Raw genomic sequence first — 21,029 nt, 5'->3', positions numbered from 1 at the left:
TCTCACAGAGGATCATTTTAACTCAAGAGCCCTACAGAAATCTTGTCTCCTTCCATGTGCCCACAGCCACCTGTGCCTGGCTCTGCCAGGGTGACTGACAGTCATGCTCTGCAGTAAAGAGACACTCTCTGCTCACACAGACCCACAGCTTACTCACCTCCCTGCTTCCTAGCACAGAGCAAAGAGGATCAACTGGCCATGAGGAAAAACTTTGCTGTGAGGGTGCTGGAGCCCAGGAGCAGGCTGCCCAGAGAGGCTGTGGAATCTCCTTCTCTGGAGAGATTCCAGACCCACCTGGACACTGTGATCCTGGGCAAGCTGCTGTGGGTGTCCCTGCTTTGCTTTAGCAGGGGGATTGGACTGGGTGATGTCCAGGGGTCCCTTCCAGCCCCTACCCTGCTGGGATTCTGATTCTGTGACTGCACCTTCTATCCCCCATCTCCATGGCTAGCCTCTAGCCTGGAGCCAGTGAGCACAACAGTCCCGTTCACAGACAGCAGGCCTGGGAGAGGAGCAGCCTGAGGAGTCATTTGCTCAGAGACAAAGCCACCTTGCTCTTCGTTCCTGTCGATGCTCCAGCATGGCTGGGCCAGACCTTGGCACTTGGCACCTGCAGGCCACGTGCTGTGTGCTGCAGCAAGGGGTCACAGCTGGGTCTTTGGAGTAATCTGCAGTTGTGATGTTGTCTGTTATGATGTCCTCCAGAGCTTGGGCGTAAGCCCTGCTGATTGCAGGGAGCACTGCCTGATACTCTCCAGATGCCACATCCAAAGGCTCCTGCTCCTGGATGTCACGCTCCAGGTTGAAGATGAGGGGTGGCTGGTGATGCTCAGCTGGCCCAGTGCTCCCATCACAAGCCATTGCTCCTCCTAGGGAGGAAAGGAGAGAAAAACTCTGGACTCCCAGGCTGCCCAGGGATCCTTTCTGTATTCCTCACCCATCTGTGATGGCCCAATCCCACCATGGCCCAGCTTTGGAAGCCCAGGTCCTGCTGCTAGTCTGAGAGTGCTTCTGAAGCCATCATCACACAGACACAGGACAGCCTGGACTTACTCCTTTCTGGGTCTGCTCTTGCTTGAATTAGCCTGAGCTGGTTTTTGCCTGTATCTGCATGGAACCATGAATTCCAGAAGGTTTTCCCCCAGGGTTTATGATTGCTAAAAGGACACAGTACCTGTGGTGTAAAAAGCCTTGTACTGAGCCAGCCGTAGTGCCTCTATCTCACCATACTTCCCAGCTGCCCCGCTGTTGGGGTGGAGCAGACCCTGAAGGAAGAACAGAAATGTGCCTGTCAGCCCCTTGGCAGAGAAAACTCTGGGAGACCCAGAAGAGACGCACACATTTAGAGACACCATTTAGCCCCTGGGCTCTGAACAACTGAGTTTTGCTGGCTGAAGAGTGAGGCAACAGCAAAAGGATACCAGCATCTCTCCTGTGTCTTCTTTACCCTCTGAATTTACCTCCCCAGAACAATTCTAATGTGAAAAAGGGATCATGAAAGTGTGGAGGCTCTTAGCAGAGCAGGGCAGAACATTTTGGAGTCAAGATGTTACTCAGGTGCTCTGTGTCCCCCACCACTGCCCCACGCCAACAGACCCCTGTCTCCCTCAGTGCTCACAGCTCAGTTGGTGGCAGGGGCATTGAAGGGAGCCGAATTGCTGCCTGAGGCCAGCAGCAAGCCACAAGCTGAGGGTGAGCTCATGCGAGGCAGAGGCTGCTGGGGTAGGTGAGGTGCTGGAACATCGCTGCCGGTCCGTCTCCGGTCGCTGACTCACCCTGCTGTGCAAGCGCTCCCTTCCCTAACAACAGCACAGGGAATGGGGCTGAGAAGGAAGGCAGAGAAGGGAAGGGTGGGTCAAATTTCTCCTTTTTGGTATTTAGGACACTTGATCCACACAGGACGACTGCTTTGGCACACTGGAAGGAGAGGACAAGTGAGCCGGCCGGGTCAGCGGGCTCGCCGCTCAGATAATATCTGCCGTGGAGCCAATGGCTTCATCAAGGGATGAGTCACTCGAGATTTCCTCCCTGGGAATCGAGTTGAAAAGTGATTCAAGAAGTTTCCACTGTGCTAAAAATGAGAAACATCTGCTGGAGTTGTAGGCAGCTGCGGTGCCGAGTTTAGTAACAGCGTTCGCAGCTGAGCGGCGCGGTGATGCCGGAGCAGGTGCCCGGCACGGAGCCCTGCCCTGCTGCTCAGCACCACCAGGCACCCACCTTGGTCAATCCCACGCTACCTGGTCAGGATGTGGCCACCAGCTCGGGGGACCAGTAGGTAACTCACCCAAAAAATGCTGGGATTGAGGATGGGGAGTGATTTCCAAATGCTGTCAGGTTATTTTATCACTCTTCCTTGGAAGGTAAATTAAAAAGGAAATTCCCTCTGGAATCTGGTTTAAAAATCATGGGTTAGGGGAAAAAATTACAGTGGTGCAGTGTGAGCCTGCTGCAAGGAGGAGACTCAGGCTACAGAATGTCCTCCTGCTGACACTTCTTGGTCAGAATAAGACAGCTCTGAAGCAGAAATCATAGAGTCATAAAATTACTTTGGTTGGAAAGCTCTCTATGATCAGAGTCCAGCCATCAACCCAACACCACCATGGCCATTGAACCATGTCCCAGAATGCCATGTCTACATATTGCTCCAATACCTCCACGGATGGCGACTCCACCACCCCCCTGGGAAGCTTGTTCCAATGCCTGACACTCTCTCTGTAAAGAAATTTGTTCCTAAGCTCCAACCTAACCCTCCCCTGGCACAACTTCAGGCCATTTCCTCTCATTCTATCGCTTGATGCCAGAGAGAAGAGACCAACCCCCACCTCACTCCAACATCCTTCTCAGGACTTGTATAGAGCAAGGAGGTTTCTCCTCAGCCTCCTCTTCCTCAGACTAAACAACCCCAGTTCCCTCAGCCTCTCCTCACCAGACCTGTTCTCCAGACCCTTCCCTAGCTTCATTGCCCTTCTCTAGACCACAATATCCAAAGCCAAGTTACCAGGAACTGAACCAATTCATCTGCTTTTAGCCTTAAAGCTTTGCCTACACCCTGCTGCCAGTCAGAGCTACCTTCAGCAGCCCAGCTGGGACACTGCCATCTCAGTGTTAATGCACTCAGGGCTCCTTTGCTACCAACAAGTGAGTTCCTAAACCTGCCTCATAAAACCCCATACTGAGGAAATCTCTTTTCAGTTACTGTGTAATTAAGGAGGTTGCTTCCATTGAGCCCTTTAAAGAAACACTCCCAGGTCTGCAGCTCAACTATTACTCTGTGACTTTGTTATTTTAATTTTCTTTATTTTTTTTCCAAAAGGGAGGAGGGGGGGAAGGGGAAAACCCTTTTCACCCCAGAAAACCCTTTGTCTGAACTCACTGCTCAGGGGCTGTTTGCACAAGGGAGGGAGCGTGGGGTGGCCAGCACACACCCCTTTGCCATTCAGCTCATGGAAAGAGCTCATTTATCTGACACTTGTACCCTTGCTAGATCTTGGAGGATGTGTTTATTTTTACTGCAAACAGCCTTCACTCCAAGCAGGACCTTGGCTTCACCCCAGGCCTGTCACAGGTTGTGCTGGGCTGAGCTGGGACACTCAGCAAGGTTAGCCTGGGCAGCTTGCAGCAGGGAGCCCCAGCTAGGGAAGCTGTGTGGAAACCAGGTAGTGAGGCAAGCAATGGAACTGCTTTCAGGAGGGTTGGTGGCAAGGAAAACCCTGGAAGATAAGACTGGGGGCTGCTGTGAGCTGCTCTCAAGTGAGAAATGAAAGGCAGAGCCAAGAGAGGAGGGAGCAGGAACAGGCTCCTGATGGCTCCATGAGGCCGGAGCAAGGGAGTGCTGCCTGTCCCCTTCCAAGGTCACCCTGTCCCACAGCAGCGCTGGCAGCTGGATCCCATCTCCTGAGAATGCCCAGCTCAGGCTGCCAGGACAGGCAGGAACAACCTGTCCCTACCCACCCTGGCTCCCAGCCCTGCGGGGGCTAATTCACCTTGGACTGAAGCACAACTGCCCCAGAAAAGCACTGGGGAAGCCTGTGGGGTCTGGTGGCGCAGGGCAGCTCAGGACTTTGTTCCTCAGTCTGAGACGCTGGTGGGGGCTGGTGCCTCTCCACCACACCCTGACACACAGCAACCATTGCTCCCAGCAAAATGCTGCTCCCAGGAAACCATGATTCCCAGAGAACCATCACTCCTAGCAAACCACCATTCCCAACAAACCACCATTCCCATCAAACCACCATTCCCAGCAAACCATTGCTCCCAGCCAATCATTATTCCCAACAACCCACTGCTCCCACAAACCACCCATCCCTGCTCCCAGCACCACACATGTAGGAGAAGAGGCTCAACCACTGAGGAGCAGAGCTGAGCTGCATCCCATCCACTCTCCCACTTCACCTCCTGGTTCAGCAGAGGGTTCCATAAACACAAAGCAAATACCAAAACCCTGATGGACACAGAAACCAAATCCAAGAGCCCTGCTGGGAGCTGGCTCTTGGTACTCACAGGAGGGGGCACTTTAAAAGCAAAATCAGACTTTATCTGTGGGGCTGCCATCAAAGTCCTTTCTTGTTTATGTTTTTCCCTTTGATTCTGCAGAGCTCTTGTGCAACTCTGAGATGAATGTGTGGCCATCCTGCTTGTTCTGGGAGCCACGTTTTGTGGGCTTGCAGGAGCTGTCAGCAGCTCCCATTGTATGGGCAGAGAGCTGCAGGGTACAGGGCTGCCCTGCTTGGGCACCAGCAGCGGGCACGTTTCCCAGCCTAGGAGCTGGGAGGAGGAGGGCATCACTATGTCTCCATCTAACAAGAGAAACAAAGTGGCTGCAGCTAGGTGCGGGCCCCTGGGATCTTCTCTTTCCCACACTGATGTATCTGTTGTGAGTGGGAAGCAGACACACGGTGCTGGGCACTGCTGTGTGGGCAGACAAGCCTGAGCATCCCTTGGGACAGCTGGCACAGCCTGGGTGGCACACAGGATGGCACAGCAAGCTGCAGGCACAGGCATTGCATCTGTAATCCCACATTTATGACTAACTGTACAACAACTCTTCATTAATCCAAAAGCCTTTTTACCCTGGTACCATGTGCCCAGCCTTGGTGCAGCGGTCTCCAGTTCTCCCCCTCCTCCAGGCCAGCAGGATGACCACAGTATCACAGTATAACTAAGGTTGGAAGAGACCCCGAGGATCATCGAGTCCAACCTGATGATCCCATGGGGCTGTCCATCACCATTTCTGAGCCTTTCTGCCTCCCACTTACCTGGTTTAGCTCAGAGGTGGTGGGACCTGCTGCCAGTGGGGGGATGTCACTGGCAGGGGTGGCTTTGCCTTACCTTGTGCCCTACATCTGACCAGCCAAAGAGAACTGGTGACACGTCCAAGCCATCAAAGCGTCTGTTTGGTGGAAGTGATGCCCCAGCCAGGGCCACCAGCGTAGGGAAGATGTCCAGGGTGCTGGGAAAAGAGGTGGCTTTCATCAGAACATGTAGTGAATCACCCCCGAGGGTCCCTCTAAGGCCACCTGCACCCCAAGGCCCCTCACTTGGGCTACACTGATAGCAGGGGAGTGCCTTGGAGTGTGGACTAGCTGCTTCATATCACCCACCCCAACAGCTGAGCTCTGCAGAAAAGGTTAAACTCAGCCTGCAGCAGAACTTGGCCCTGGCAAGCCCTCACTCTCCACACCTCCCAGCCCCAGCGTGGCTCTGTGCCAGGCACTGTGGGTGCAGCCAGGATCTGCCTCTCCCCATGCCCAGCAAATCCTGCACCCGCAGGGCAGCCCCCTCCTGTCCTCCTCCCCAGGGGACAAATGGAGCAGGCCAGCAGGTCACCCTCTGGAGAAAGTGCTGGCAGAGGGATTTTTAGGGCAGTTCCAGCAGATCCTGTGGCCCCAGGGAAGTGCAGCCCGGCATTTGCAGGGCACAGCAGGAGCTGAAGTGACCAGCATGGAAAATGAGAGCGGTGCTGTGTGTGCTCTCCCACCAACACCCCTCAGCCCTTCCAGTGCTCAGCCCTCAGAGCCTCAGCCACAAAAAAAGAGCTTGGGGCTCACCCTTGGTCACATCCCAGTGAGGAGGGATGCAGGGAAGGAGTGGGTGACCTCATGCCCCCCCCCAGCTGCATGGGGATGCGGAGGGAGAGTCTCTGTTTTGCCTGCTGTCAGTGGCCCCAGGGCCAAAGTTCGATGTGGCCATTCCCCACCTGCCAGCACACCCCCGTGGTGTGGAGAGACCATGGCTCAAGCAAAGCCCTTGCTATGGTGCCAAGTTCCCCTTGCTGTGGTGGGACAGGGACCACCTAGTTCTGGCACCAGCCTCTCATGCAGCCTTGGCATGGGCTTCCCCTCCACCAGCTGTGTTGCCTGGTGGGTCCGGACTCAACTCCAGTAGGTCTGGGACAGTCCACTCACAGCCACCATATCTGACCTCCACCTTCCATGTCCCTCTCCTGCAAGGCACAAGGGTCTTATCCCCACCATCACCACCAAGTGCATCCCTCTCTCTCACAGCCATGGTCACAGGGTGACCCCACACCTCTAAAAGGAGTCACCTGCCCCAGGGGAGTCCCACAGCCCTAAGGGACAGCAGGACACACCACAGCACTGCCCTCCCTGGAGATGCAGTGATAGCATGGAAGCCAACAGGGACTCAGCCCACAGCCTTCTGGCTGCAAAACCCAGGGCTGGCAGCATGGAGGTCAAACCCTGTGGGCATGATCAGGGCAAAGAAATTGCTGGGGGGGAGGGGAGGCAAAACCATCAGATCCCCAAACTGAGGGGTCCCCAGGGTGCTGCCCCTGTGCCACCACCCAGCTCTTGCCACCATGCTGCTCCTGCTCAGTGTGTGATGGTGGCTGTGTGAGAAGAGAGAGAAAAGAGCCTCGAGCTGCAGGCCCCCAGCTCTGCCACAGAACCAGTTTTGATTTAGCTGCTAAGAGACGGAGAGAACAAATAAGAACAAACACTGCTGAGTGCAACCCCGGGACGGTGCTGGTGGAGGCAGCCCCTGCTGCCAGCCCAGCCAGGAGGCTCCCAAAAACATCCTGATCCCTGCTGTGCCCCAGGCAGGGACATCCCTGCAGCCACCTCACTGAGCTCAGCCCAGGTCCACCTGAAATGGCAACCCAGGGCAGGCTCTGCTTCATGTGCTCCTGGTCATACGGGTGCTCAGCACCCTCAGGATTGAGAGAGGTGATTCTGTCATGCTGCTCTGCTCCACCTCATCCAGAGTATTGTATCCAAGAAGGACATGGGCCTGCTGGAGGGGGTTCAGAGGAAGACCATGAAGACAATCAGAGGGCTGGAGCACCTCTGCTACAGGCTGAGAGAACTTCAGCCTAGAGAAGAGAAGGGAGGGCTCTGGGGAGACCTTTGGCTTCATTTCAGTATCTGAAGGGGACCTACAGGAAGGCTGGGGAGGGGCTGTTTAGAAGGGCTTGTGGTGATAGAATGAGAGGGAATGGTTTTAAATTAGAGAGTAGATTTAAGTTGGACATTAGGAGGAAGTTCTTCACAAGGAGGGTAGTGATATACTAGAACAAGTTGCCCAGGGATATGATTAAGGCCACATCCCTGGAGACATTCAAGGTCAAACTTGATGGGGCCCTGAGCAACCTGATCTAGCTGGAGATGTCCCTGCCCACTGCATGGGGTTTTGACATGATGACCTTCAAGGGTCCCTTCCAACCTGATGCATTCTATAATTCTATGATCCAACCTCCAGCACAGTGCATGTGGACACTCTACAGTTGATCCAAACAGCCCTGACCCCGTGGATGGGGACTGCTGGAAGCCATCACCAAGGTAGGAGGACAACACGACTGAGGGCAGAGGTGGTGAAATGTAGGGGCTGGATGTAACACATGGAAAAAGGCACAAAAAAATAGGATTTTGGTCAAAACTGGCATGAAAACAAAGGCCCTACCAGCAAGCACATCTCAGAAGAAGAGCTGGGGAAGGGGAAGCCATGCTCCCTGCCAAGAGAGATTTAATAAAGTCACTCCAGTGTCCTGCTGCCACCCAAAAGGCTGAGGGCAAGGGGCTTGGGCAGTACCTAGAGAGGGGCAGAGCTGCCCAGCATGCTGGGCTGGCCCATAAGCATCCTGGGCAGGACAGGCATTGCCCAGCCCCTGCAATGACGTGGTGCAGGCAGCTGCAGGCAGCCAAACCAGCTCTGCCCACACCCCAACCAGTCTGCCCAACCTGCCCAACCCTATGCCGCCGGCACAGCCAGAGTGGTGCAATTTGTTTCCTCAGCACCCCACTGACCTATTTCTTCCCTGCCCTAGTTCAGGTTGGGGCAGGGAAGGGCAGCAGCTCCACGGGTGGCTCCAACAATTAAACACAATCAAGAAAAGCCAACAAGGCAGTTTCTGCAGAGCCCAGCGTGCAGGTGCAGGTCTGTGGTGATGCCTCAGCATTTCTCTGCTGGCTTCAGCTTCTCCAGCCCCTGGGCACACTCACCCTCACTCACCTCTCCACTCCCTGCACCAGGGAGAGGCAAGGCATAGGCTGTTCTGAGCTGCATGGCCAGGGCTGTCAGTGTTTTCATAACCTCAGGGGCAGAAGAAGGCTCATGCAGGTGGTTAATGCCTGCTCTCACCCAGCTCCTACTCCTCCTGGGGGATCCCACTGGACAGGGGTCCCTCCTCACGAGCAGAAGTCTCCCAGCCACATCTGCATGCAGATATCATTTCCTCTCCAGCTTCTTGGACTTCCCTGTCAGCTTGTAGGGACAAGTGTTGAACCATCCTATTTCATGAGGGCAACAAGAAGTCAGCCCATCACACACTTGTCCTTCAAGGGATATCCCCAAGGGTGGCTCTGTGTGCAGAGAAAAGGTCCCTGCCCTGCAGCACTGTGAGCACCAAGCAACCCCTGTCCTTCACAGCCCTCAACCTCCCTCTGCATCCCCCTGCATTCCCTGGCCAAAAGCTCAGAGCAGGGCTAAGACCATAGTAGCAAAAACTTTCTGAGAATGAGCCATCACTCACATCCCCGAGGCTGCTTCCCAAACAGGGGGGGAGGCCTCTTCCTATGCCAAAGCATCCCCCTGCACCAGCCAGGCATGGACCTGTGGCAATGCCAGGCTGATGGAAGGACATCAGGCACACTGTGACTCCCAAGAAGCTGCAGAGCTGCTTCCCAAGAGCCTGGGGAGCAAAATACCCCGTGCTGCTGATGGCTTGCTAGATTTACAGTTGTCCAACCTGCTGGACTAAAGCTGGGAAATGCAGGAGATAAGGTCTTTGAGGAGATAAATGGGATGCCTGAGCTTGGTGGCAGGGCCACAGCTGTGTGCAGTGGGGTGAGGAGGTTGGGGGAAGGTGGGACTTGGGGGATGGGGCCCAGCACTGATCCTGCACTGCACTGCTCTGCCTGCCTGAGAGGGTTGGCAGCTCTGCCCCACATCTTAGTGGTCACTCCCTCACCCAGCCATGGAGGAGAAGGTTTTGGAGGAAAAACCCAAGGGTTGCTGCTTGCACACCATCCTCTCCACCAGAATCTTCCCTTGCTTCCAAAATTCCAGCTCCCACAGCTGCCCTCAGGCTCTTTAAGGACTAAATGGCTCCATCTTATCTCATGGACCTCAGAAACACCCAAGGCCTCCAGCACCCACCACTCAGGACCTACTTCCAGCAGCTGGGATATTCCCAACACCCAGCAATCCCCCAAGCCCCACCACCCTGACCTCCACCATTGGGTGTTTCAAGGGATGAAAAGGCATGAAGCATCCCCACTGCACTGCCCCCAGCCCAGGCTGTGCCTCCTCCATGCATTTGCTGCAAAGTGGGGGTGAAGAGGGGAGCAACTGCTGCATGGAGAGCTGCAACACAGCTGCATGGAGAGCTGCAACACAGCTGCAGCGAGGACCCCTCCATGTCACCTTCCGTGGTGCAAAGGTCTCAGCGAGGAGCAGCAGGCAGCATTTCCCCTCGGCTCTCACCGGAAACTTGCCACCTCCCAGCCCGGCCGCATCCTGCGCCGATTGCAAAGGGGCCACCTCCCGTCCAGCCTTTCCCACAACCGCACCCTGCTCCACATAAAGCCATTCACCAACCACAAAGCCTAGAGCCTGCTTCTTGGTGGAGAGAGAGAACATCGTCAGCTTTTAATTATCGGGAGGCACTCGGCCACCGTGGGCAGGAGGCACAAGGGGCCCAGCGCCGGCTAGCGCCAGTGCCAGCCTCACAAAAAGCCCTTTCAGCTCCTCTTTGCTGAAGCATGAAGTCTCAGGGGCTTAGGAGAAGACAAAAGTACAGGGTCTGGCACAAGGCAGGCAATAACCAGTGTGGGTAGCTGCTGCCGCTGCTGCCAAAATTCAGATCATCACCTAGGTCCCAGCACAGGCACTGTGAGTCCTTCCAAACTAGGGCAGAGGGTTTGCCTTGACCCCCAGGGGGATCCAGCTGGGCTCTTACCTGAGCAGAGCACTGCTTGTCCTGTTAGCAGGGATGTGCCCCGGCCAGTACACCAGTGCTGGCACTCGGTGCCCTCCTTCCCAGGTGGTTTGCTTTGCAGAGCTGCCACCTGCAAGAGAAAAGGGCAACGCTCAGCATCCCACTGCCCAGGAGATCTGTGATGATTGGAAACCTCCTGGCCTGGAGTTTCCCCGGGAAAGGAGCTACGCAGAGGCCAAGGTGGAGTAAATGACCCCAACAGAGGATGATTTCACTGGAAAGGGAGCTGGGTCAGGGGATGGAGAAGAGTTACATGAGTTTTTAAAAGAAAGAGTAAGGGAGAAGAAAGGGGCCTCAGTCTGGCACCACTACAAAGTTTCTCCTCTGCTCCAGTGAGTGATGAGAAAAGCAGCTGACTGCCAGAGCTGCCACATTTCCACCCACTTTTGATCTTGGGTGAGAATATGGAGCTGGTGGGAAATGTAGCAATTCATTGCAGTGGCTGTGAATGGTCCCATGCAGGTGGGCTGCTGCCCTCTGCAAGGAAAAGCACCACCAGACCCCCAGCCTGCTGGCAACCTGCTCCATTAACCATCCCACCCTGCTGAGAACCCTCCTGCCAGCTAATTAACCTGGGCAGTTGTTTCCCTGCCAGTACCCAAAACATCCCTGCTCTGTCCTTGGGTTTGAAATGCATGGCATGGGGAAACTGGCAGGTCTCATCCTCCACCTGGGATGTTGAGCACAGAACTGGGGATGCTGAATGGGTGGAAGGGTGTTAGAGAGCCTCTGCATTGGCCATATCCCAAAGGACCCCCCAGGCAGCTGGCAGGGGAAGGGGCTGGGAATGGGGCAAACAGAAAATCCCAACCCAATTCATGGAGCAAACTTCCCAGGCACAGCCTTTGTCTGCTGCCTTTCAGCGTGCACATGGCAACGGCGCTCGCCCAAAGCCATTTCCTCCGGGCACAGCCAAGAGCAAGGCGAGGTTCCCGCCATGGCACAGCCACGCCAAGCTCCTCCACGGTCCCCACCCCAGCCTGGCCTCTCTGGGAGTCACCTCCTGGAGCTACAGGCATCTGAGCTGATCCTATGCTCCCAAGAGCTGCTGTCAGAGTGGATGAGGACATGTATGGCACATATGGATGCCATAGCACCAGTGGCATGAGGGATATGGGAAAGGTTTCTGACTCTGCTGCCCATCCTGCTGGCATGGGCCAGGCACATCCTCAGTCTCTGCTACTCCCCATGCAAACTTGTGTTGTTTCCCTCTTTGGGGCCTGAAGTGGTAGGACACAGCCAGCACTGAGGTGGCCTGGGGCTGTTGGAAATGTAACAGCACTTCCAATATATACCCCAGACAGCATGGGCAAGGTGCCTCCCTGCCTTCAGACACCCTAGGAAATTATAGTAATTGAAGGCAATTAACAGCAGTCCCCCTCTCTGCACATATTAAATAACTCATCCTCCCAGTAAAGAAGCTGCATCTTCAGGGGTTTCTGTGCAAGGTCAGGAGGTCTCTGGCAGGACATTGGGTGGGTATTTCCCTCCAGCCACCCCAGTCCCTCTGGCCGAGCAGGATGCTGGAGCTGCCCATGGATGAGCTCACATTAACACTCTGGGCAGTAAATGGGGCTGAGACATCCCAAACCCAAGCAGGGACTTTTCTCCAAAGCCCTGCTGCTGTAGGGACTGTGGAGGTTGTGGTTTTCCAGGAAAGCTGAACTGAGCATTCCTATGCCAGGATAAAACCACTGGTCCCCTTCCTACCACACACAGCAGGTCCTCAGAAAAGGGCCTCCCAAACCTGCCTCAGAACACAGCCAGCATCACAGCCCCCAAAAAGACATCTCCATCCCAGCACCTCTTGCTGGGCTTTTGGCCCCAGGTGGGAGAAGGGATTCTGGGGACCATGGGAAGCTCCCCAACAGAAGCAGGGACATGGCACACATGGACAGACTCTAGTGACCACTATGGAAAACATCCCTGGAATTTGGGTTGGACCCAAGAAAGAAACTCCAAGCTACATGAGCACCCCCTCCTCCCGAGGGGCTTTTTTTCCCCCTTTGAGGATGATATCCCTGGGATGGGATGGCCAAGCCTTCCCACCCACCCAGCACCCACCCCAGTGGGTGTTTGCAGTGTTGGAGAAGCTGGCAGCAGACACTAACACCCCACTGGCTTTCAAAACATTCCTGCACCAACCAGCTGAAGGATTTCAGGAGCCATCCTGCCCAGTCATAGAAGCGACCTCTGACATCATCCAGTCCACCCATCAACCTAAGACCCCCACCATGGCCATTAAACTATATCACAGGCTCACAGGATGTCAGGGGTCTGAAGGGACCTCTGGAGATCATCAAGTCCAACCCCACCTGCAAGAGGAGGGCCACAGAATCCTGAAGGGCCATCATCCCAGCGCTCTGCCAGCCTGATGTCCTCCCCAGCCTCCCACCAGTCAAGGCTCAGGGTGCTTTCCCAGGACAGCAAGAAGCTGGAAAGGAGCCGTGTTTTCCTAGCTTTGTTTCTGAGCACTGGACTGCCTGTCCCATCTGCCGGGGCTTGTGACTGCCGGTTGCTCAAGAGCAGCCCAGGTCGGCAGCAAGGTTTGTTTACTCAAAAAAAGAAAAAAGAAAGAAAGGTTACGATTTCATCCCGAGGCCAGCCCAAGGAAGATCTTTGGGAATGGGAAAGCTGGGTGTCAGGAAGCGGAGGAGGAAAGAGGGAACGAGGAGCTGAGCCGCGGCCCCTTCGCCGCCAGCGCTCCCTCCCGCTGACCCCGAGCGGAGAGGGGAAGCCAGCCCGGGGCGCGTTCGCTCTGCCTAACACAAGCAGAAGTGGGAAGCGCCTGACTCATGCATGCCTCTGGCTGCTGGGGCTGAAAGAAACCCACCGAGCAGATGGCTTGGCCGGAAAGGAAGAATAGGCAGCAAAAAAACCCAAAACAAACAAAAAAAACCCCCAACAAATGGAAAGAAAAGCAAAGTCCAGCAGTGCCAGGAGGGCTGGGATGGGGCTGAGAGATTCACCCAGAACTGATGGTGCTTGGGTGGTGAGAGCATCCCTTTTCCAAAACCAGCAGCTACTCACCTTGAGCTCTGGGGTAACAGGGACTGGGACACCCCCAGCACCACATCCAGCAGTGTCCCATCTCCAAAATCAGCAGCTACTCACCTTGAGCTCTGGGGTAACAGGGACTGGGACACCCCCAGCACCACATCCAGCAGTGTCCCATCTCCAAAATCAGCAGCTACTCACCTTGAGCTCTGGGGTAACAGGGACTGGGACACCCCCAGCACCACATCCAGCAGTGTCCCATCTCCAAAATCAGCAGCTACTCACCTTGAGTTCTGGGGTAACAGGGATTTGCCCCTCCCAGCACCACCCCCAGCAGCAGTTTTAGTGGAAAACTTGACTGCTTGAAAATACAGAATCATTCTGGGGTGTTTTCAGGGCAACACAGCCCCAGGTACCAACCAGTGGAAAGGCTGGGAGATGAAATGGTGCCCATGTCCCCCACAGTGGAATTTGTGGAGCAGCCCCCCACCCTGCACCCCAGGGAACACAGAGCCCTCCCCCCAGCACTGCCAGGTTACCTCGCTGCCTCTGCCAGGCCCCCACAAACGGCCCCACACGTCCAGCCAGCTCACACTTCTGTTCCCAGGGGCCATTGTCACCTACAAGAGAAAGAAATGTCCCCATGAGCAACAGCAGGACCAGGAGACACCCCCACAATGTGGCAGGGAACAAGGTCAAGTGACCCCTCTTTCCCATCCCCATGCTGCATTCCCACATCAGCAAGAGCAAGGGGCTACTGCCTTTTATTTCTGAAAGTTTATTTCCAAGGGCTGGGGCTGCCCAGGGGCTGGGTGAGGGCTGGAGCAGAGCTGGGGGGTGGGGGTCACACAGCTGCCACCAGCTTTGGTGTTAATGAGCGGTGGAGTGGTTCCTGTCCTCAGGAGCAAGACATCCTCATTAGGCAGCTGCTCAGAGAGTGCAGAGTTGGGCTTCTTAATGAGTGAGGATTTGTGGTCTAATTAGGCAGGGCCCTGCCGGTTCAGCCAAAGGCGGGTGGCAGGGTGGGGACACAGCTGAGCCGCCACAGTAGCCCAGGACCCCTGTCCCCATTTCAGGGAGCTTGGCTGTGGCTGCTGATCACTCCCCATGCACAGAAAGGCCAGGAGAGTAGAGGGAAGGGGACAAGCACAGGTCCTGACCCTCACCACTCCTGCACATCCCTGGGGCTGGTGCCAGTGCAGCCAGCAGCGCCACCTCCAAGCACCACGGCTGGTTGGTTTTCCTGCTGTACCTGTGAACCACAGCAGGGTGCTGCCCTTGCCGTGGCTGTCAGCCACCTGCTTTATCCATCCCACCAAGGAGTCCATCTCGCTCAGGGCGGCTCCATAGATGCCTGAGGCAGATGGTGGTGGCGAGGGGACCTCCAGCGGGACGTGCATGTGGGCCAGTGCCAGGTAGAGGAAGAAGGGGCGGCCACTGTCACTGTGCAGGGAAGACAGGGAGAGAGTTCAGCTGGGTCAGGGAAGGGGAAGAGCAGCAGGAGGTCACTGGGGTAGTGGCACTGCTGAGGCTGGGTACACAGACCAGTAATCCTTCTTCCCAGGAGCTCTGCAGCCACCTCAGCCTCTGCCACAGCTCCTGGGGGAAAAACTGCCCTCAGCCAGTTGTCAGCTCGGCAGGGATCCACTTTCCTTGCAAGGGGATGCTTGGCTCAGTGTGAGCCACTTCTCCTGCTAAATCTCTCCTCATTGTTCACTGTCCTTCCATTTGGGACAAGCCTGCCCCTTTCTCCATCTCCAGCAGCATGCCAACCACCAACGAAACACCCTGCGCCAGCACTCCCCTGGCACTCACCTGCCTCCCTCCCCTCTCTCTCAGGGCCCATTTTCATAGAATCAGGCAATGGTTTGGGTTGGAAGGGACCTTGAAGATCATCCAGTTCCGTCTCCCCTGCCATGGGCAGGGACACCTCCCACTAGATCAGGTTGCTCAAGACCTCACCAGGCCTGGTCTTAAACACTTCCAGGGATAAGGCATCCACAACTATTCCAGGCAACCTGTTCCAGTGTCTCACCACCCTCAGAGTAAAGAACTTCTTCCTAATGTCTAAAGCAAGCTCTTGACCCCACTGGCGATTGCAGCAGCGGATGAGCAGCAGCAGCAGCAGGACGCAGCCCCGGACAGGGACCGCAGCACGTTCGCTGCTTGCTGCGTGTTTGCCTTCAACCCAGCAGAGGACACGTCCTGTTTTCTTGTTTACAGCTATATTTATCTCCTCCAACCAGGCCTGCTCTTCCTCAGGGACCTCCAAGGGGAAGGGTGGGATGGTGAGCGGCCAGGAGAGGCCGGATCCCAGGGCCGTGCTCCATCCTGCGCAGGCGCCGGAGCCTGGCCACCCCATCGTCGCCTCTAGGAGCTTTCAGGGCCCCTCTGACGTGTGTTTTGGCACTTCCTTCCTTTACCCAGCACCTACCTGGGGATGGAAAATGAGTAAATCCCATCCTGCCCGGACCTGCCACATCCTTCCCCAGCAGTGCTGGAACTCAGCACAGGGCTGTGTGTCCACAGCACCCTGCCCAGCCCCTGCAAAACACTGTGGGGTGGAGGGTGCTGAGGCATCCCCTGCAAATTGCTGCTGCAAAGGCACAGGGGCACCTTTCCCCCTGGCATGCCAAAGACCCTGGAGTGGGGAAAGCTGCTTCTCTCAGCTCACATCCCACCCAGGACTCCAGCATCCAGATGGACTCATGACCACAGCAGCATTCTGCTGAACATCCTGCTTGCTTTGCACATGGACATGTGTGAAAAGGCCACAAAGAGGCCATACAAGAGGGTCATGGAGGGCTGGAGCACCTCTCCTGTAAGGCCAGGCTGAGAGAATTCAGCATGGAGAAGAGAAAGCTTTGAGGAAATCTTCTTGTGGCCTTTCAGTACCTGAAGGGGCTACAGAAAAGCTGGAGAGAGACTATTTATAAGGGGCTGAGGTGATAGGACAAGGGACAATGGCTTGAAACTAGAGCAGGGGAGATTTAGATTGGACATTAGGAAGAAGTTCTTTACAGTGAGGGTGGTGAGACACTGCAACAGGTTGCCTAAAGTAGTTGTGGATGCCTTATCCCTGGAAGTGTTTAAGACCAGGCTGGATGAGGCTTGGAGCAACCTGGGCTAGTGGGAGATATCCCTGCCCATGGCAGGGGGTTTGAACCAGGTGATCTTTAAGGTCCCTTCCAAAATCAAGCCACTCTATGATTCCATGATCCTATGTTGGTATTCTCTTTGAGAATCGATCAAACATGTAATCAATAAGTTCAGAGCAATGTCCTTGACTTTTGCTCCCATGTCTGCTGTGCTCTGAGCGTCTCAGGCAGAGCCAAGTCTCACCACCATGAATTGCTCAACCTTGACAGGACTGGTTAACAAAACACTGAGATGACAAATCCGGTGTTCTTTTGTTGCCCTGTAATGAATGAGTCAGGCAGAGGAAAACTGGAATAAGCCATCAAAGAGAAGGAGAGAAAAGGCAGGCACCTGCTTAATCCTGTTCTCCATGAACGCAGATAACCCCAAAACACTACTGGGAGTTTAAAGGCTTTTCCTATTAACCCAGAGCTTACACACTTGGCTTCACAGCCTCACAGCTGCCTCACAGCCTAGATAGAGTGCTGGAGGTTTGCACAGCAGGAGGGACCACTCACTGCTGCCCACTGCTTGAGTACCCTCCCACCCTGTGACAAGCTAGGACATCCTGACCCTGCCACACTGTCACCAATTCTTGGCACCCAAAGGGAATAAATAACAGGTATGGTGTGCACAAAGCAGTACCCAGGCTTATAAGGAGATGTTTCCCCACAGGCTGCTCCCTGCCTAGACACTCATTTGCCCCATTACCCAAACCTTTCCACAAGCACACCCCACTATGGCCCTTTCCTGTGTCTGTGTTGTGCCTGGATGCGGGCACAGGACAGGGCTGCCTGGCAGCACTTTCCTCCTGGCTGTGGGGAGCGTTCTGCAGAGTCACAGCTCATGATCCACCCATGCTGAGGATTAGCATTACACAACCCAGCAGGGCAGCATCTCAGGGGAGACACTTTGCTCTTTGGGGAAGGACATGCCCTGGCTCCTCATATCCCCATGCAAATGGGAAGGCAGGCCCTGAAGCTGAGGGATCCCAAATCATTTTGTTGCCCAAATGGATCAACCCCCACATACAGGACAGGTTTAAACACCTCTGGGTGCTGCTCTGGTCCCAGTGCCAGAGTTGCTGTGGGCACTCATCCAGTACCTCCTCCTGCACACCCACCAGCAACTCCTACCCAGAAAGACAACTCCAGCACCCTGCTGCCACCTCACCCTGTGTCTCCATATCTTTGTGATGGAGGGATGGAAGTCAGAGGGTCGGCAGCATTTCCTTCATCCCTTCTGGTATCTCACTGCATGTTACACCCAGGAAGGAGGCACAGCTCAGCTCAGAGGCCTTGACCTCCCTTGTGATGGTGTTTTTAAACAAAATCCCTTAGGAACAGATGCACCAAAAGGCTTCCACACCAGTGACAACCTTGGTGGCTTCTCCCTTCTCCAGCGGTCTGGAGAGCTGTGGTGGGTTGCAACCTAAAACTACCACAGGAGCCCAGCCATGGGGACCCCAGATCTGCTTCCTAAGGATCGTAAGGCACCAGCCATCCCCCCTTGCACTGCACTAACAGGATGCAGAAGACTTGCAGTGACCCAGAGGCTCTCCCAGTGAAGAGGAGAAGGGAGCAGTGACCTAAGAAGTCTGGTGAAGGGGGTGGGGGGCAGGGGGTGGCAGCTCACCTGGCACGCTGGATGAAGCCGGCTGCCTGCTGGGCATAGTGCATGGCCAGGCTGCTGAGGTTGGCAGGCTGCTGGATGATGGTGGTGTTCTCCAGGAGAGGAAGGGCCACCTCTGTGTAGCAGTCCTTCCTTGCCACCCTGCTGGGAAGAAGTCACCTCACACTCATCACTAGAGCCTGGCTTTTCTCCTGGCTTTGCAGAAAGCCAAGGAGGGGAGAAGAAAAGGGGTGATGCAGTGCCCCCATGGCACGATGCCCTGCAGGGACTGAACCACTCACCCCACCCTCCCCCCGACCTGCATCCTGCTGCAGTGCACAGAGGGAAAACTGGGTGCATGGAGCATAAGGGAAGGTGCCCACAGTAAAGGGCAGGGGACACCAGTGCAATACCCACCTCCCAGTGCCACCACCTGAACCCCCCATGTCCCTGTACCTGGTAGCTGTGCCACGCTGTGGGCAGGGCGGGCAGGGAGGCAGGTTGTAGCCGGGGGTATCCGTGCAGCCCATGTCATGGCTGTAGGGGATCCCAAAGAAGTAATCAAAGCCTGAAGGGCAAGGTGGGGGTGTCAGCAGGGACAAGGTGACCAGGAGATGCTCAGCTTGTCCCCATCAGTACAGCTCTTACCACGGAAGTTGGGGTGATGGCGGCCATGGTGTCCCAGGTGCCACTTGCCTGCATGGAAGCCACAGAACATCATCTCAGAAGGTAACACAGCTACAGCTACCACCAGCCAGCACCCACAAGGCTCCTGCACTGCTGGGGGCTTTAATCTAGCAAGAGAAGCTACTTGTTTGTGCTGGCCACGGCTCCAGAATGCCTTTTGCTTTTGCAGAAACTCATAAAAAAATGCAGAAGGTATCTCCTGCCTATGCAGAGCCACTGCTCCCAGCCTTAAAAGGCTCTTTCATGCATTTGTGTTCAGAGGAGCTGACTTTCTAACCCCTCCCAAACAGCCAGCTTCATCCTCTGACCTCCAGCACATGCTTTCTCCCACTGAAAGTACTGATCCAAGAGGGAAAACTGCAAAAGCTATGGAAGAGGAGAAACTGAGGGATTTTCTGCAGGTCTAAAGGGCTGGCTGCCAGCTAGGGCCTGGCCAAGAGGAGGGGCCCCATGGTGACAGGAGTGTGCTCAAAGCCCCAGGGCTGGTGGCACTCACAATCCCAGCTGGTGGGATGCAAGAGGGCAGAGCTGCTGTGCACTGTCAGGTTTCCTAAGGCAAACCCAGCAGGTTCCTTGTGAGATGAAGCAATTAAAGCTTCAGTGGAGAAACAGGGTGGGTCTGCACTTCAAGAAGTATGTTTGACTGAATACAAAGATTTTTAAACTTGGGATGGCAAAATCCAAGGGGGAGTGCAAAATCTGCCCCATGTGATCACAGAATACCACGTTGGAAGGGACCCCAAGGATCAGCTAGTCCAACCTGTCTAGGTGACAGTGGAGCTGAAATGAGCTGGCCCAGCACCCTGGCAAGCTGAGTCTTCAAACTGTCCAGCATAGGGGAACCAAATACTTCTCCACTACTTCCCTTGGGAGATGACTCCATCTTTCACTGTTCTCATGGGGAAACGTTTTCTTCTGGAGTCCAGTGGGAATCTCCCCAGCAGTAACTTGTCCCCATCACCTCTTGTCTTTGCCATGGGACACCTTGTAAAAAGGGAGTCTCCATCCTCCTAGTAGCCACCCTTTATGTCCTGGTCCATCCTAACAAGTCTCCTCTGAGCCTTCTCAAGGCTGACAAACCCAGCTCTCTCAGCCTTTCTAGATCCTCTAGATTTCCTTTAATTACCAGGATTTCACCTAACTCCCTGTGATACCTCCTCAGTAGGGCAGGGACATGAGCATCTTTGTCCTCCCCCTCCCATCCCTATCAAGGCAGCTGTTACCTATAGCCCCTGTGCTGTATCCAGCCTGCTGCAGGACCTCAGCCAGGGTTGTCTCATTGAGGGGCAGGCCTCCAACCGAGGTGACAGCAAAGTTGTGGGTGACCCCATTGCGTGCCCCCAGGCGCCCTGTCAGCAGAGATGCACGGGATGGGGAGCAAGTGGATGCAGCTGAGTGGAAGTCCACAAACCTGGAAAACAAAAGGAGCCTTCATCAGCAAGCCCCTGCATGGTCCAAAGCTGCCTTGTCCCTTCCTGTTCCCCTTCCACCCCAGGGATGAGGGTATGGAGTAGGGGATGGAGCTTGGAGGCATCAGTGGGGACAGACAGACCTGCAGCAAAGGTGCCAGGCTCTGGCCACCCACCCAGTGCACCCAGCACATCAATGAAATCCCTCTGCCTGACAGCCCCACGGGAGTGGAGTCCCCTTTGCTGTAGGACAGAGTAGCAAGGGATGCTTGGAGAGGGTCAGGGAAGGGGAACACACACTACCTTGTGCCTTCAGCAGCCAACTCATCCAAACATGGGGTCTCCTTGGTCTCTGCCCAGTTGGCCCCCAGATCTCCCCAGCCCACATCATCTGCCAGGATGACAATGAAGTTGGGCTGCCTGTGTGCCACACATGGAGCTGAGAGCCCCAGCAGCACCACAGCGAGCACCAGCACTGCCCACGACAAGGGCTTCCCCATGGTGCCACACATCCCCTCCCACCCACACTGGGGCACTGATGGCTTTGTCTTCCCCAAACTCCCTCTGTAGTGTCCCTGTGGGTGAAGCTGAGCTCTCCAGGGGCTCTCAAAAGGATGTTCCCTCCTTTGCTGCTCCCTCGCTGCTCCCTCGAGGCTGGGTCGGGGACCAGCAGGTCCAGGTTTGCTCCCTTGGCTATTGATGGAGCTGCAACACCTCCTGCATCTTTCACACCG

General features: G+C 55.4%; 1 protein-coding gene across 2 annotated transcripts; it reads right to left on the bottom strand.

The window, feature by feature from the left end:
- Positions 1–23: 23 nt before the first annotated feature.
- On the bottom strand, positions 24–20,897 carry ARSG (arylsulfatase G). 2 transcript variants are annotated; one of them, XM_054170539.1, is made up of 11 exons: positions 20,599–20,897; positions 20,110–20,297; positions 18,848–18,895; positions 18,656–18,767; positions 18,224–18,364; positions 14,703–14,893; positions 13,990–14,070; positions 10,415–10,523; positions 5,329–5,449; positions 1,175–1,265; positions 24–869 (listed from the first exon to the last, which is right to left on the bottom strand). In XM_054170539.1, the coding sequence occupies exons 1-11, from the start codon at positions 20,805–20,807 to the stop codon at positions 535–537; spliced, it is 1,626 nt and encodes a 541-aa protein (XP_054026514.1). In that variant the 5' UTR covers positions 20,808–20,897; the 3' UTR covers positions 24–534. The 2 variants fall into 2 exon arrangements, with proteins under 2 accessions (XP_054026514.1, XP_009900966.2); XM_009902664.2 differs by having other exon boundaries at positions 18,224–18,361.
- Positions 20,898–21,029: the final 132 nt, after the last annotated feature.

The sequence above is a fragment of the Dryobates pubescens genome, chromosome 20, assembly GCF_014839835.1.
Source record: "Dryobates pubescens isolate bDryPub1 chromosome 20, bDryPub1.pri, whole genome shotgun sequence".
NCBI lineage: Eukaryota > Metazoa > Chordata > Aves > Piciformes > Picidae > Dryobates > Dryobates pubescens.
The sequence above is the reverse complement of the archived record's forward strand: the minus strand, read 5'-3'. Positions and strand labels throughout refer to the sequence as shown.